General features: G+C 39.9%; 1 protein-coding gene across 2 annotated transcripts in view; it reads left to right on the top strand.

The window, feature by feature from the left end:
• TNFRSF19 (TNF receptor superfamily member 19) overlaps positions 1 to 17,126 on the top strand; it is an 82,665-nt gene that overhangs the window by 21,017 nt on the left and 44,522 nt on the right. For both annotated transcript variants that reach the window (XM_027591451.1, XM_027591449.1), the window contains exons 4-5: positions 3,786 to 3,964; positions 13,087 to 13,172. In XM_027591451.1, coding sequence (XP_027447252.1) covers positions 3,786 to 3,964; positions 13,087 to 13,172 — 265 coding nt within the window. The remainder of the gene's footprint in view (positions 1 to 3,785; positions 3,965 to 13,086; positions 13,173 to 17,126) is intronic.

Here is a 17,126-nt window from a genome sequence, read left to right as displayed (position 1 = left end):
GTCAAGGCTTTGAGTTAATTTAACGTTGAGAATGATCGCTTCATAAATTTCTTAGACTATCATGAACTGCAAGCATTTTTTAAAAGCTTAAAAATAGTATTAGCTTGGTATTTTGATATTATCTTTTTAAAAAATGACAAGTACTTTAGAGAAAATGTATTTTAAACTAAATTCCCCCAAATAATCAGTCTCTATAAAAGTTCCCAGGAGACTGTCTGGTTCACAGTACCTGTTTAATATGCTTAGGTATTATTTTGTGATCGTAATGGACACACAACCTTATCTCAACCTCTCATATAAATCTACTCTGAAATTACTGTTGTTGTCACTAAGACATATAAACTCTAAGCAGAAATAGTAAGTTAATATATATGATGCATTTTGAGCCTGGCTTTGTTGTTTTTTCTTTCTTTTTTTTTTTTTTAGATTTCTATTTATTTGAGAGAGAGCACGAGCAAGCATGTGTGCACGAGAATTGGGGGAGGAGCAGAGCAAGAGGGAGAAGCAGAGAGCCTGACGTGGGGCTCGGTCCCAGGACTCTGAGACCGTGGCCTGAGCCTAAGTCAGATGCTTAGCCGACTGAGCCACCCCCACGCCCCTGTTGTTTTTTTCTAGACATGATTTGGTCCAATATAGAATGGACCAAAAAAAAAAAAAAAGTTTCATGAAATCCTCAGTCTATGAAGTACAGTGACATGTAAATGACACACGATGATATGCGGCAAAAACACCATGGTCAAATTTGTCCTCATGTATGTGCAACACAAACCCTAAAATACAGTCAGGAATCAAAAAATAAGCACAGATCTTCCCAACACTTACATGCCCCTTATTTTTCAAAAGAGATGAGTCTGTCAATTCTTTCAAGTCCATGTCCGCTCGGATAGGCACCTAGTTTCTCAGGAATGGAGAGAGGAAGTGAGTTGTCGGATACAATGAAGGAATGAGAGTTGACTGCCTGGCAGGGCCATTAAAACAACAAAGCTGCCTATATAGACACCGGGGCTTCCCAGTTTCTTATATTACAACACAATGCCGTAGTTGATTCAAGTAGGTATGGTTAAATGATATTTTATGTAGCATTTTCATTGTAGACATATTTTTATTCTATAAAAATAATTTAGATGTAAATTGATGTTTCAAGCAACTCAGAAAAAATTGGAGTCTAAAGATCCTCTTGTTCCCCAGTGAGGCTTTATTATACTTGAATCAGGAAAGTTGGTTTGTTGGGTTGTAGAGAATCTAAAAAGGTATCATTTATTTGGTGAATGCCTACTCTGTGCTTGATTTATAGATTCCAAACTTTATATGTTTTTTTTCCTGTTTATTCCTCAAAACAACCCTGTGGGGCAGATGTGTACTATCGCCATCTCAGAGATGAAGAGACTGAGGGTCAGAGAGTTCCCGAAATAGCTTATTGGACAAGTGGCAGAATTGGCGTTCCAAGTCATGTGTCTTTGGCTCCACTGAAGGAAGATAATATACTTTTTCTCCTATGTCAGCCTCGCTTGAAAAACAGAATTTCAGACATTCATTCCCAGTTAATACACCTTCTTCTCATTCTCATTTCTCTTTCCATTTGTTTTCCCTTCTGCTCTCCTCCTTTTTCCTTCCTTTCTTTGTTGAGTTGTAACTTGCACATGACCTCCTTACAATCCAAGCTGCCCAGATCAAAGTGTGATTTTGGAACTTTGCTCTTGCATGAACCTTTGACATGGAGATACTGAGCCTGTGGACAACGAGGTCCCCATCCCCCTTCCGAATGTCACATGCACCACACTTTGGTCCTGGAAGATTGTGAGAGGGCGGCTCATGCCACACTGAAGGAGAGTCTTTGGATGCACTCGGCTCTCTCAGCAACTACTTAGCAAGAACACACTTCTGCCCCAGTGCAGAACCGCATTGCCCATAAACAAAGGACCCAAAATGGTAGGGACCTCCCCGCAAAGACCTAGTCCACGCCCCCAGGAAATTCTTTTTGAATACATATCTTCAGTGTTTTCCTGATTGCCAGAGTAATAGATGCTATTTGGCAAAAATTAAATGATCGCAGAATTATAAAAATTCAAAACACCTCATGATTTCACTCAACGCCCCCCCCCAAGATAATCCCTGCTAACAATTTTAAAGAAATTCTAATTGTGAATTAGTTCTTCAAATTTTTTTTTGCTTCCGCTGTCCGGGCCTTGGTTTAGAACATTGTCTAGTTGGAGCACTCAGGATTCAGAAGGTTGGTGACCTTCTGCTTTTTTTTCCTTCCCCGCTCTTTGTTGTGCATGTTCAGGGTACACATTTGAAAGGTTGGTTGAGTGACTGAAAAGAGAAAGGAGGGTATCACTCCTCCAAGATGTGCACGGGTTAACTAGTAAAACTGAACTGAAGTGTTATTAGAATCTTTTATTCAGTAGTTTGTTGAGTACAGGGAATACTCTAGGGAATACTATCCTTTGTGTTGGTTTTGATTTAATTTTTGACCAGTAAGTACTGCTTAATTGACTGTGCATTTAAATACAGATAAAGGGCTTTAAGTGTATAAATTTGATAGGCCAGTGGGAATTTTGAACTAGCGGGGATTTGCATTCTGCATCCAAAGTTTACAGGTGAGGAAACTAAGAGATTCTGTTGGAGTCCTTCCTCCCTCTGCTGCACTGAGCTATGTTTGTGGGCTTGTTCAGCATGCTCTCCATGTGGAGAGTTAAAGTACCAGATGGATCCTACAGTGTTGGGGTATAGAATCTGACTCCAGAATTAAATGGTGTAGGTTCAAATCCTGGTTCTAACATGAGCTATGTCACCTTGGTTAAGGTACGTACCTTCTGGGAAGCTCCATACCCCCATTCATGAAATGGGAATAATGATCGTGCTTCCCTCATTTGGAAGATGTATGAATTAAGGAAGTTCCCAGCATGGAGTAAGCACCCAATAAATGTTAGTAGTAATTATTAATATTTTTGTAAGAGATGGGATCATACTTCTAATTCTGTATTATAACTTTTGTAAGCTACCACGAACACATATCTACATCATTCTACTTGTGGTTGCATTGTATTTACATTATATGATAGGCTATGATTTATTTGGTTCTGGACCTTGTGGAAATGATCCTATGGTGCATCAAAGAACCATCTGTTTTGCCCATCCTTGGAAAGCAGTACTGTGTTCTGATGTTCAAATCTAGAGAAGCTTGAGACCATTTGTATCACACAGTTTAATTCACTCAAGAATTTAGTGTGCTTTTAAGAAATATGTCAGAATCTTCCTGCTATCACACGACAGACAATACACAGCTAACATGTGACGATGCTCTCTACTGGTTAGATTTCTAGGTTTGTCAGTTTAGGAAATTTCTTACACAGTTAGCCCCGTTTCTAAAATGTCAGTGTTGATATCAAAGTACTTATTTTCTGCCTCGATAAGTGAGTAAGTGTCTGGATATTTCCCTGACTTTAGTTTCTGAACATGCCCATGACTGGCTTAATTAGAAAAGAAGAAAGTGCCATAATTCTGCCATAAGCTAGCAATAATGCAGCAGTGGGGGTCCTGGAGAACCTTTATTATTCAAATGCTCGTGGCTTCTTGAATAAAGTGGATGACTAAGTATACTTACGGTAGTAAGAGAGATTATTAGCAGTGGGAGACACATTTGAACTTGCTGAAAGGGCCGCCTTTGTATCCAGGAAGGCCGGCACTCGGTAATTATAAGACCAGGTCTTCCTTTTATCCCAGCCGTCTTTTTCACGCTTGCCACGTCTGAATAGCGTTCTGTTGCCGGTTAATCCCTACAGGAATGCGGCTTTGGCTACGGGGAGGATGCCCAGTGCATGACATGCCGGCCGCACCGGTTCAAGGAGGACTGGGGCTTTCAGAAATGCAAGCCGTGCCTGGAGTGCGCCGTGGTGAACCGCTTCCAGAAGGCCAACTGTTCCGTCACCAGCGATGCCGTCTGTGGGGACTGCCTGCCGGGGTACGTCGGGCGATTTCTTTCCCTCATAATTATGGGATTATTTTTAAACAGGCATTTCCCTTGTTCCCTCCCAAAGGTGAACACACACCAACAGGAACCTGAACGCCTCTGTCGGGTGGTCGTGACTTCCTCTGTGCCCACCGTGGGCTGTGCGCTGTGACGGGCGCCGGTTATAAATAAAATGAATAAGCGCACTAACAAAGGATTAGTGTCACGAGAATCTAAAGAGTTTCCTATAAATCGATGAAAAAGAAAACGTGGACAAATGGACAAAAGAGGGGACGGGCAGTTCACAAAAGAGGAAACACGTGCAGCCTGTGATCATACGGCCATGTTCATCCTCGTTAGTGATCAGAGAAATGCAAATCACAGCCATTCACTCATTTCCACGGGTATTTGTGAAGCAGCTAGGAGGCATTGCTTAAGCAGAAGCTAGGCGTTGCTGAGGTAGAGGCCAAGAACCCTACCCACGTGTAGATTATATCCTAATAAGGATTTTAGAAAGATCTAAACGGTAAATAATAAAGACGTAAATTCTGCAGAAGGGTAGCAGAGGATGATTTGTGTGGAAGAAGGAGACCCTAGAGCACATAAGGCGGATTAGGCATGCGCAGCAATGGGTAGGCAAAGGGCAGTGTTTGGGTGGGTGACCAGGGTACAGGAGCTCCGAACAAGACTCAGAGGAGTTGAGGCAGTTTGCTGAGTAAGTGTGTGGGGGAAGAACGCTGCGGACACAGAGACCGCAGAGACAGGCCCTAATGTGGATGTGACCCTGGAGTTCAGGGACTCTAAGAGTCTAACACGGGAATCCGGGCTCCCAGTCACTGCAGAGGCAGGGCTCTAACTAGGCTTAGCCAGAACACGCCCACAGATCAGAGTAGTTCTGGCCAAATGGCACAGTGGGGCTCTGGGGCTCTTGCTGAGGGGCAGAAGATAAGACAAACCTCGGCCTGAAGGGCAGAAACAGGGTGAGAAACGGCCTGATGGGCCAACTGCGACCCTATGCAATATTATGCAATGGTGCAGCACCTGAACAGGTATGAAATGTGGTGGTCGAACACCAAAAGCACAAGGATTAAAAGAAAAAATAGCCCTTGTACTTCACCAAAATTAAAATCTTTTGTGTTTCAAAGGATATCATCAAGAAAATGAAAAGACAACCCACAGAATTAGAGGAACAATTTATAAAGCATATATGGGATAAGGAACTGTCTTATCTAGAATATATAAAGAACTCCTATAACTCAATAATGAAAAGACCAATAACCCAATTAAAATATGGGCAATGGATTCAAACAGACCTTTCTTCAAAGAAGATACACAGCCAATAATCACATGAAAAGATGCTCAATGCCATTAGCCATCAGGGAAATGCAAATTAAAACCACATACTTAAAGCCAACTGGATGGCTGTGACCAAAAAGACAATGACAAGGGTTAGTGAGGATGGGGAGAAATTGGAAACATTGTCCACCATTGGTGGGAATGGAAAATGGTACCGCTGCTTTGGAGAACAGTCTGGCGGTTCCTCAAAAAGTTAAAATAGAGTTACAATGGGACCGAGCAATTCTGCTCTTAGGAATGGAACCAAGACAATTGGAAACCTGTCCACACAAAAATGGGTACACAAATGTTCATAGCAGCATTATGCATAATGGTCAAAAAGTGGGAAGAACCCAGATACCCATCCACTGATAAATGGGTTAACAAAATGGAGTATATTCAAACAAGGGAATGTTATTTGGTGATGGAAAGGGGATGAATCACTCACACATGCAACAAAATGGATGAACCTAGGAAACATTATGCTAAGTGAAAGAAGCCAATCACAAAAGATGTATTGTATGATTCCATTTATATGCAATGTCCAGAATGGGCAAATCTACAAAGAAAAGGTAAATGAGTGGTTACCTGGGGCTGGTGGTTGGTGGGGGCCGGGGCTTGGGAAGAGTGAGGGGTGACTGCTTAAGGGTACAGAGTTTCTTTTTTGGTGTGATAAAAATGTCTAAAACTGTTCTGATGGTTGCACAGCTCTGTGAGTACACTAAAGGCCATTTAATTGTACGCTTTAAATGGGTGGATTTAATATGTGTGAATTAGATCTCAGGTAATCTGCTACTTAAAAAAAAGGAACGGTCTATAACCTCAGGTGATGCTGATACCTGAGAATATCAGTACCCAGAGTTTTGACCCTAGGCAAACATAATTGAGGAACATGAACCAAACATCTGCCTCATCTCTGCTGTTCTTAACTACAATTCTGCTAAAAGCGTGTCAGTCTCCATCTGCTCTCTTCCTCTGTGGGGCAGGGAGAAGAGGAGGTCCACAGGAGGTTCAGGGCAGAGAGAGTAGGGAAAAGCACAGGACCAAGGGATCCGGTTTTCACAAAGAGGGAACCCACAGGGGTATGCGGCTAGAGTGTGAGAGAGGGTGTGTTCTCCCCACGACCTCCCACCAGAAGTGCTTCCTCATGCTTAACCTCATTCATTGTCATCTGAGCCCATGGCTCTAGCTTCTACAATGTTTGCTTATTCTTTAAGTAAATGCTTAGTTGTGGGAAAGTCATATATAAGTGAGTAGACATTTGAATGATGTTTCATAGTTTATTTATATGATTAGTTTAAAATTACATCCTTTCTAAGCCAGCATGAATGTACGAGGCAGGCAATAATTATATAGTGACTTTTACCCAGGCCTTCCAGAGTGTTTTAAAGTGCTCACCCAGCTTCACTATATTTGTGTGAAGAAGGTAAATAAGTTGAAACCCATTTTATAGACAGGAAAATTGAGGCAGAAAGAAAATAAACAAATTGCATATTGCTCCCAGAAAAGTGATGCCCAAGGCAGGCAGAGGGTGGACATTTTCATTTCTGATGTTACTCCTGCCTTCTGAAGCCTCAGCCTCACCCAGATAAGTCTTCTGCTGCCCAGAGGCTCAGCCCCAGCAGGACAGTAGCGGCCTTTTTCCCAGTAGTGGTACCGTGTGGGAATACTCTGTCCTCTGTGCCCTCAATTTGAGTAATTGGAGATGGCCAGTCCCCTTGTTCCCAAATATGTTCAATGACTTTAGGCCAATTCCTTAGTTTCTCTGACACCCATTCTTCTCACCTACAAATGATCATCTAATAATACCAACCCACAGAATTAGTGGAATGATTGAGACTATAATGCGTGCAAAGTGCCAAGCAGAGTGCCTAATCCACAGTGAGCATGAAATACATATTTGACCTCCTCACCAATTAATGTTCCTGGGAGCCAGTGAAAGCTTTACATGACTGTTTTTTGTTTGTTTGTTTTTTGTTTTTTTTTTGCACTGGGCCTCCGGCCTCCTCCTCTGCCTCCTGTGTTCCCATCCTTTCTCTGCTAAGGGGACCTGGGGCCCAGCCTGAAAGAATAACCCAGCCCCTGCCAGTTCTCTGCTGCTTCTAGTAATGATGATAGCTAACCTTTTTCCAAGATTTTATTTATTTATTTATTTGTCAGAGAGAGAGAGAGGGCACAGCAGAGGGAGTGACCTACAGAGGGAGAAGCAGGCTTCCCACGGAGCAGGGAGCCCGATGCGGGGCTCGATCCCAGAACCCTGGGATCATGACCTGAGCCGAAGGCAGACGCTTAATGACTGAGCCACTCAGGTGGCCCTACGATCAGGCTTTCTTAAAAGAGCACTCTTCAGACATGGTGTTCATTAGGCAAACTGTGTCATTTGGATTCAGTTCAATTAAAAATTCCTCTCCAAATTCAGTGTTGGAGAAAATTTGGGGTCTAAAAGATGTATTTACGTGCTGCCTCTCATCAAACCATGATGAGGTAGAATCCAATGTGATTTCCTTTTGTTTTTTTGCATTAGCTATCTGAATGCCCAGAGTAAAATTTGAAGTTCAACTATAGAAGCCAGTTTAACCAGACACCTGTAAATATCCCTGATCCCTTTTATTTTATTTTATTTTTTAAAACTTGTGTCCTTCCTCACTTGGTCAGAAAGCAGAGTTACAAATGTTTCTGTGTCCCCAAAACCATGGCAGTCTAAGCAAGAAAAAGTAAAAGAATTTTTCAAGATTGATACATTTATTTATGCACTTAATATTTTCAATTACATGTTGAAACTCTAATTTCTGTACCTTCATCTTCAAATTGGCAGATAATTTTGAGACAACTCTCCTAAAAATTAAAAACACAATGTCTATGATGGTTAGTATATCATTTACAATTTAGTAAATATTCTGTGTTTTAGGGTTCTATTTAATCTCACTTTGTACAAGACAGGAAAAAAGGAGAGTCAGTTGATGGTTTTGAAAATTTTGTTAAAAATTATTTTTCATTAAAAAATTTAATTAATTAAATTAAATTTTAAAATTAAATTTAAGAATTAAGTTAAAAAATCTTAGATTCTGCCATGAAGCCATTGGCATAAAGAAACTGGCAGAGCAGATTCCGAGTGCGTTTGTATAATCTCTGTGCGGCTGCTGTTAGCAGCTCTCAGAGTAACGTCCAAGCATCATCTCTCCTTGTGAGCAGTGGTTATACACACGGGAGCCTTGCAACTCCGTGTGCCCACTCAACCTCATTTCCAGGTAGGATTTCAAGCTATTTCTACTTCGTATTTAATGATCATTCAAAACCTGATGTAATTTCTAGCCTCATTTCCATGATGGCTCAAACCCATATTTTAATCAATAAATTTTTGGCTATTTTATTCAGTTGTCAGGGAAAGCTCAGACCTCAAGACTGTTCTGTCACTAGATTTATTTTAAAAATGTTAAATGTCTATGTTTGTTTTCCAAGAAGTTTTAAAATATGTATTTCTATATCAAAGATTGATATAGAAATTGTATGTATATCAATAGTTGATATAGAGAATGTTTAAAGTATGTATTTCCATATCAATAGTTGATATAGAAAATGTATGTATTTCCATATCAAAAGTTGATATACGAAACATTGGATATTACATTTTTTATTTCACTTTTTGTCCTGATTATATTTATATAAAATGAGTGTTTATGTATAAAACTATTTTAGACTGTGTCAGTGTTCAGTTACTTATAATTTGGCAAATTTTCTGGCTGAAAGGATAAATAATATTAGTTTGTATATATTACAGGGTTTAGTAAGAAATACATCTTTAATAAGGAAGCTCTCTTACATTGGCCTATGGTTTTTACCTTATTTTAAATTTTTTATGCATTTTTGTTGTAAAAAACACATAACATAAAATTTACCATCTTAACCATTTTTAAATGTACAGTTCGGTAATGTTCAGTACATTCACATTGTTGTGAGCGGATCTCCAGAACATTTTCATCTTCCCAAACTGAGGTTCTGTACCCATTGAACAATAACTCCCCTTTTCCTCCTCCCCTCAGCTCCTGGTAACCAGTGGCTACGTTCTGTTTATATGAATTTGATTACATACCTACTCTGAGTGGAATCATGTAATATTTGTCTTTTGTGACTGGTTTGTTTCACTTAACATGTCCTCAAGGTTCATCCATGCTGTAGGATGTGAAAGTACATTTCTCCTCGGACCTTTGGGCTGCATTCACCTTTTGGCTATTGTGAATAGTGCTGCTAGGAACATGGATGTGCAGATATCTCTTCCACACTCTGCCTTCAGTTCTTTGGATACAGCCCAGGAGTGGAATTGCTGAATCATCTGGTAGTTGTATTTTTAAATTTTTGAGGATTCCCGCCATACTGTTCTCCACAGCAGTTACACCATTTTCCATTCCCATGAACAGTGCACAGTGGTTCCAGTTTCTCTCCATATCCTCCCCAACACTTGTTATTTTCTGATTGTTTTGTTTTAGTGTGGTTTTTAGTAGCCATCCTAATGGGTATAAGGTGATACTTCATTGTGGTTTTGATTTGTATTTTGCTAATGATGAGTGACATTTGCTGTTGGCCATCTTTTCGTGTGCCTATTGGCCATTTGTTTATCATCTTTGGAAAAATATCTATTCAAGTCCTTTGCCCATTTTCTTAATCGGGTTATTTGATTTTTGTTGTTGAATTGTGTTCTTTATATATTCAAATATTAACTCCTTATCAGATACATGATTTGCAAATATTTTCTCCTCTAATGTGGGTTCATTTTTCACTCTGTTGATTGTATCCTTTTTTTAATACTGAAAAAAGTATTATTTTATTATCAGTTAATACTTTTTTGATGTGACTTAACTTTTTTTAACCACTTTATTGAGGTATAATTGACATGTAAAAAGCTGTACATATTTAATGTATACAAATTGATGAGTTTGGGGATAACTATACATTGTATCTTTTGATGCATAACAGTTTTCCGTTTCATGTAGTCCAATGTATCTTTCCTTTTGTTGTCTGTTTCACATATGCCTTTCGATTGTCTTTTGATGTCATATCCAAGAAATCATTGCCAAATTCAACGTCATCAAGTTTTTCCTGTTTTCTTTTAGGAGTTTTATAGTTTTGGGCCTTATGTTTAGGTCTTTAATTCATTTTGAATTAGTTTTTGTATGTGGTGTCAGATAAAGTTCCAACTTCATTCTTTTGCATGTGGATATTCAGCTTTCCCAGCACTTTTTTTTATTTTTAAAGATTTTATTTATTTATTTGACAGAGACACAGCGAGAGAGGGAACACAAGCAGGGGGAGTGGGAGAGGGAGAAGCAGGCTTCCCGCTGAGCAGGGAGCCCGCTGTGGGGCTCGATCCCAGGACTCTGGGATCATGACTGAGCCGAAGGCAGATGCTTAACGACTGAGCCACCCAGGTGCCCCTTCCCAGCGCCATTTGTTAAAGAGACTATCCCATCCCCTTTTAATGGTCTTGGTACTCTTGTTGAAGATCATTTGACCATATATGTGAAAGTTTATTTCCGGGCTCTCTGTTTTATTCTCTTGGTCTACATGTCTGTCTTTATGCCAATATTGATTATTATAGCTGTAACTGTTTATTATACTGTATTGTGTATTGTACACTGTATTGTATATTGCACACTACATTGATTATTATAGCTTTGTGATATGTTTCAGTATCAGGAAGTATGAAAAAGGAAGGCTAAGCAAATACTGAATGTATCTGGGCATTTGAGGTAATTTACCTAGTTTTAAATGCAGATTTTTCTTCAACCATAAATCATACATATTTGCTACTACAATACCCAATTTCACAAAATAATTACATCTATCTTGCCCTCTATAGACTTGGTCTGCAAATTTATTCTCCATATCACTATTTCATCATAGAAAAATAGATTTTGAAATATATTTAGAAATAATCACTGTTAATATTTGGTATATAATATCTTTCCAATTTTTTTCAATGCAAATATATATGTGTAAATTATTTTAGCTGCTTTGGTAAAAAATCTGAAAGGAGCTATATACCAAAGTATGTGTCTGTACAATATATAATTATATTACTCACCTTTCCTATTTTTTTTACTTACTGCTATTTCATGAGTTAAAAAAAATACGTATAAGAGATCTACATCAATTGTTTCCTAAAGGACATTTTGTATTCCATTGCCTTGGGACTACCATGGTTAGTCATATCTCCTGTTACATTATTGAAATTGTGCCTAACTGGGTTTTTCCCTTTCATAACAATACTGTGATTGCATTGTTATACATACAGCTTCACCCGCTTGATTGTTTCTTTAGGATAAACCTCGAAAAAATGAAATTACTGGTTAAAGGATATACAAACAATTTTATTGCGTTCTGATGACATAGTGCTATGCTGCTCTCCTACAAGTAGCAATTTTATAATGCCACTGGTGAAACCAACACTTTCCCAGTTTTCTAAGTAAAACTGGGATCTTTTCATTGCAACTTGCCTTTACTCGATTAGTTTAATGAGGTTAAACATTTCCATGTTAAATTTTAAGAATTTAATTGCATCATGCTCTTTCGAGTTTCAACTATGCAGTTTTAAAATTATGAAATGTTCTTCTTTGGGGAATTAATGTCCTTTGCCTGTTTTTTCAATTGCAGTGTTCACCTTTACCACTGTGATTTTTAAGGTTTCTACTACAGACTGAAGTTATAGAGGATACTATGATTAGAACTATTTTTCAGTTTTCTTTTGCCCATTAACTGTGTTGCTAATGCTTTATTTATTTTTGCTCTTCAGATGTCTTTAATATTGTATGTATGTGTGCATCTGTGTGTATGCGTGTGTGTATGTATGGGTGTGCATGTGTGTGCAGGTGTGTGCGGGTATATGTGTCTGCATCTATGTGTATGCATGTGTGCATGTGTGTGTATGTGTGGGTGTGTGTGCATTTGTATGTATGTGTGTGTGCATGTGTGGGTGTGTGCACGCGTCTGTGTGTATGCATGTGTGTGTGTATGGCTGTGCATGTGTGTGTGGGTGTGTGTGCGTCTGTGTGTATGTGTGTGTGTGTGCATGGGGGTGTGTATTGTGTGTGGGGAGGGTGTGCATGTGTGTGTGGGTGTGTGTGCGTCTGTGTGTATGTGTGTGCAGGTGTGTGTGTGCGTGCAGATGTGTATTATGTGTGTGGGGAGGGTGTGCAGGTGTGTGTGTGTGTGTGTGCATCTGTGTGTATGCGTGTGTGTATGTATGGGTGTGCATGTGTGTGCGTGTGGGGTGTGTGTGGGTCTTTGTGGGGGGGTGAGGGGTGTGGTGAAAACTGTTGATTTCCATTCTGTCTGCTGTGCTTCTTATCATGCCTAGATCCTTCTAGATCCCCTTATGAAGACTGTATAAGCATCTCCCTAAATTTTTCCATTACTTTTATAGTTTGCTTGGTTTTTTTTGGTCTCTGAATTTCAAGTGTTTAAAAACTGGCACTTGATTTAGGAGGGGTTTTGTCGTTTAAATGACAATAGAAATGCCAAAGACCACTGATTTCCTATTCCCTCACCAGCACCACCACCTCAGTAGAGTGGGGCTGAGTAGAATTTACAAAGTTATGTTTAGTAAAATTGATATTTCTTAAATGGTCACTGCATCTAATGATGTGTCTGTCTAAGATACTGTTGTATTTAAGCCTTTGAGTTGCTATTTTTTTTTTTAATAAAACCGGTAATGGAGAGGACTGATAATTTATCATGAATCTGTTTGTTGCAACTTTGAGCTTAGTAGAAAGAGCTAATGAGGATTCTTTTCTTTTCTCTTCTAGATTTTATAGGAAGACAAAACTTGTTGGTTTTCAAGACATGGAGTGCGTACCTTGCGGAGACCCTCCTCCTCCTTACGAGCCACACTGTGAGTGAACTCCATACAAACACAACAGAAGGGCTCTCAGCCTTTTTTTAGAAACCTTTCTACAGTTAGCAAATGGAGCAAAATCTCTCTCCACGGTGGGGCTTATAGCATGCCTTCTTTTATCAAGCTTCTAGCAGGATATAAAGCCCTTTTGTTATGTGCCTCAGTAAGCCAACTATGACCCTTGATTTGAATCTCAGAGTGAAATACAGATATGTTGCTGCTGCTTGTTTCATTCAAACTTTTATCTCTCACTCTAGATATATTACTCAGGCAACTCCAGTTAACTAGGTGATCCAAATCCTAAGGCATAATGTCTTTGCCTCAGCCCCATGAATTCCTGTGTTTTCCCTTCTTACTCCCTGTACTATCACATGGTGGCTTCCCTGCATTTCCAGAGACATTCCTCTCCATGAATCACCTGCCCTAATTAATGTATTTAAATTAAATATTGGCTCATTTCCTTCACTCCTTCATTTTTCTCATTTAACAAGTAAACAGGAAGAGAAAACCCGCTGCATGGTGGGAATACAACTGTAAATGAGAAAATTTTGCCTTTTCTTCTTTGTATTTAACAATAATCTTTTTGATCGTATTTTTTCCTTCTATATAAAAGGTATCTGTTACAAGTTACCAATTTGCATTGATGTTGAATAGGAAGGAGAGTAGCTCCTCACTTTTCTTAATCCTAACTACAGATCTGGCCAGTGGAAACTCACAGGTGATGGGTGGGGAAAGAAATCAGCAGGTGGGCTCCCCCAGTGTGCTCGGGGCTTGTCTTTGCTAAGCAGAGCTCTAGTGAGTTGTGCTTCTAGTACACAGGCACCAGAGGAAGTCCAGCAGGGAGGGTGAGGGAAGCTGCTTGATCCTGTGAATAGGTTGCTCATGCCTTTCTGGGGAGCATTTGGTAATATGGATGTATATATTTAGGGTTGCTTTGATGTCCCCTTGCTTCTTTCTGACAAAAGCCCCCTCTGAACTAACTGGAAGTTAGTGCATTATTGATAGGCCACACAGTACTTACGTTTCCAAGAATGTCATGGAATTTTGCAGTCCATATTATTATGTCCTTTACTAAAGTGCATTACTTTCTATTCTTCATTTGATGTAGTAGAAAGGCAAAAAAAAAAAAAAAGGATTCTTTCTAAGTTTCACAAAAATGTGTGGTGACCCTCTTCTTTATAATATGCAAGCAATTTGCCAAATAAGTCATTGCATTTAACAAACGGAGTATCAAATGTTATGTATCAGTCATAATAGGCAAACTGTTGTTTTACTTAATTTTCTCACTGTCCCATCATCAGCCTACATTTGTCAATGAGGACACCAGGTCCAGAAAGGTTATGAACTTTCCCTGTTGGGTGGGAAATAGTGGAGACACAATTCAGACCCAGGTCTGTCTAACGCCAAACATTGTGCTTTTGTCACCACACATTGTCTCCCTAAGAAAAACTAAGCTGTCTAATCTGTCTTCTGTTGGCTGATGTAATCTACTACATGTTGACTTTTTGTTTGCTTTAATATTCTTTTTTTTTAAGAAAGAAATGTATCTTTTTTTAAAAAGATTTTATTTATTTATTTGAGAGAGAGAGAGCACGAGCAGGGGAGCAGGCAGAGGGAGAGGGAGAAGCAAACTCCCAGCTGAGCTGGGAGCCCTGACGTGGGACTCGATCTCAGACCCTGAGATCATGACCTAAGCTTAACTGACTGAGCCACCCAGGTGCCCTGTTTGTTTTAATATTCATAATTTAAATAAAAACTCTAAAAATCAAACATAGAGGAGATCTTTTTATGCTACGCAGTCTGTAAAAGGACATGTCCTCTTGCCAACCAAAATGGGGCGGTGACCTGGGCTTGCCTGTGGGTCTGCTCAGCCATCATTTCATCCAGAAGGCAAATTAAGATCATGCACTTCATCCCAAACTACCATTAAAAGATTTAGTAAAGTAACTGCTATTGCCCAGTGTAGAGTTGGAAAGTACTAGGATTATTTTTTTTTCTCTTTAATTTACTCGGTTTAAATTTAATATGATCTGGTCATAAGTCTGAGGCATTGGAATTTTTGCCTTTAGGGATCTGGCTAAGCTCGGACGTCATAAATTAGACTTTAAACATAGTTTTCACATTTAACTTCCAATGTCTCGTAAAACCCTGAGTAAGTTACAGTTTGAAAAGAAAATAACTAGTTTAATTTATATGTATACATCTATTTCTTCATATATGCAACTCTTTAGAAAGCAAAGAAAAACAAATTATTTTTGTAAGTCCAAATGCAATGCACAAGGTAATAGCCTTTCAAATCAGGAAACAACAGTCAGGGGTCTTTAGTAAGTGTTAATCCTTATCTCTGTAAAGGAAAGTTTGCTGCCTTTGGCACAGGTCTTGGGAATAATTCCAGGGCACAAACTAATCTCCTCAAAGAGATCTTGAAGTCTTTTGGGGGAGTTATGTAAGGCACCTAGGTTTTCATTTCTTCTACTTTGAGTATTTCAACTCATCCACAAAGAACTACTTCTCCAGTAATTTTCCCTGCTGAGGAGTTCCTGTTTTATTTAGACTCAGCTGTAAGAAAGTGACACCACTTAAGCTGCCTCAAGTAATGGGGTCTGGGGCACCTGGGTGGCTCAGTTGTCTGCCTCAGGTCATGATCTCAGGGTCCCTGGGATCGAGCTCACGGTGGGCTCCCTGCTCAGCAGGGAGTCTGCTTCTCCCTCTCCCTCTGCCCCTCTCCCTGCTTGTGCTCTCTCTGTCTCTCTCAAATAAATAAATAAAATCTTAAAAAAAAAAAGTAATGGAGTTTGTTTCAAGGATATATGGAGTAGTGAGAGGCTAGGACTTCCCTGAACTTGGGGGCAGCTCTTATTTGGGACCTGGGGCAGCCCTGGAGTCTGGGGGCTATAGCCCCCTGCCGCAGGAGGCTCTGAGTTCTGCCCTGGGCTTTGGTCAGCACCACCGATGCTTTCTTAGCCAGCAGGACTCTGTTTACATCTCCTCCTTTACCCTCATTCTTCCAAGGGGCTGGTCGGTATTTCCCAGGCATGCTTCTGAAGGAGAGAATCTGATTGGCCAAGTAAAATACCATCGTCCTATGAGACAGAGCCTTTTTCATTTAACTTTTGAACAAATATTTGAGTGCCTGCTGGGGGCCAGGCACACAATGATGGACAAATAGACCCCAATTCTTTTCTTCTTGGAGCTTATGGCATTGTGGGGGAGTTGTCAAATACCTACTCCAAATTAAACAGTATTCAGATGCTACCCACATAGATGCAAAAGCGTGATTGGCCAGTCCTGTGCCTGGAGGGATCTGCGGTGCCCTAAGAATGTGTAATGGATAATGATGTAGGAACATTAGGGAAGACTTTCCAGAACCATGACTTTCAAGCTGTGATCTAATGGATCAGTTAGAGGAGGATGAGCCAGAAAAGGAGACCAACCGAGGGCCAGGGAAATTGGATGGAGTAAAGAGAGTATGAGAGCATCCTCTCCTGTGCAAGTCAGGTCAGTTGACCCTGGAAATTTCCTTTGCACTTAACACCCTGGACATCTATGGTGACATTGACAAGCACAATCTTAGTGAGTAATGGAAATGAAGCCAGATTATAATGAAATGACAAGCTAACATAAGGGGAGGAATAGAGATGATCACGGACAACTGTCCAAAAGTTTGCCTGTGAAGGTGACTTGGGAATATGCAGGCAATGGAGGGGTTTAGTTTTATTTGATTTCTGAGGTGAGAGACACATTTGCTTGTTTGCAGGTTGAAGGAAAGGGTCCAGTTGAGAGGGTTGACTATATGAGAGAACAGTAGAATTATCAGTCCTATAAGGTTTTCTGGAAAAGGATCCTGAAGCACACTTGTTGGGTTGGCCTTCTCTGGAAGGAGGGAGTGCTCCCTGCTCCAACCAGTGAAAGAGGGGAGTGGGGCAATGAACATGGACTTCTGCATTCAGT

Source organism: Zalophus californianus, chromosome 3 (genome assembly GCF_009762305.2).
Source record: "Zalophus californianus isolate mZalCal1 chromosome 3, mZalCal1.pri.v2, whole genome shotgun sequence".
In the NCBI taxonomy this organism is placed as follows: Eukaryota; Metazoa; Chordata; class Mammalia; order Carnivora; family Otariidae; genus Zalophus; species Zalophus californianus.
This window is presented reverse-complemented; position numbering and strand designations above follow the sequence as displayed.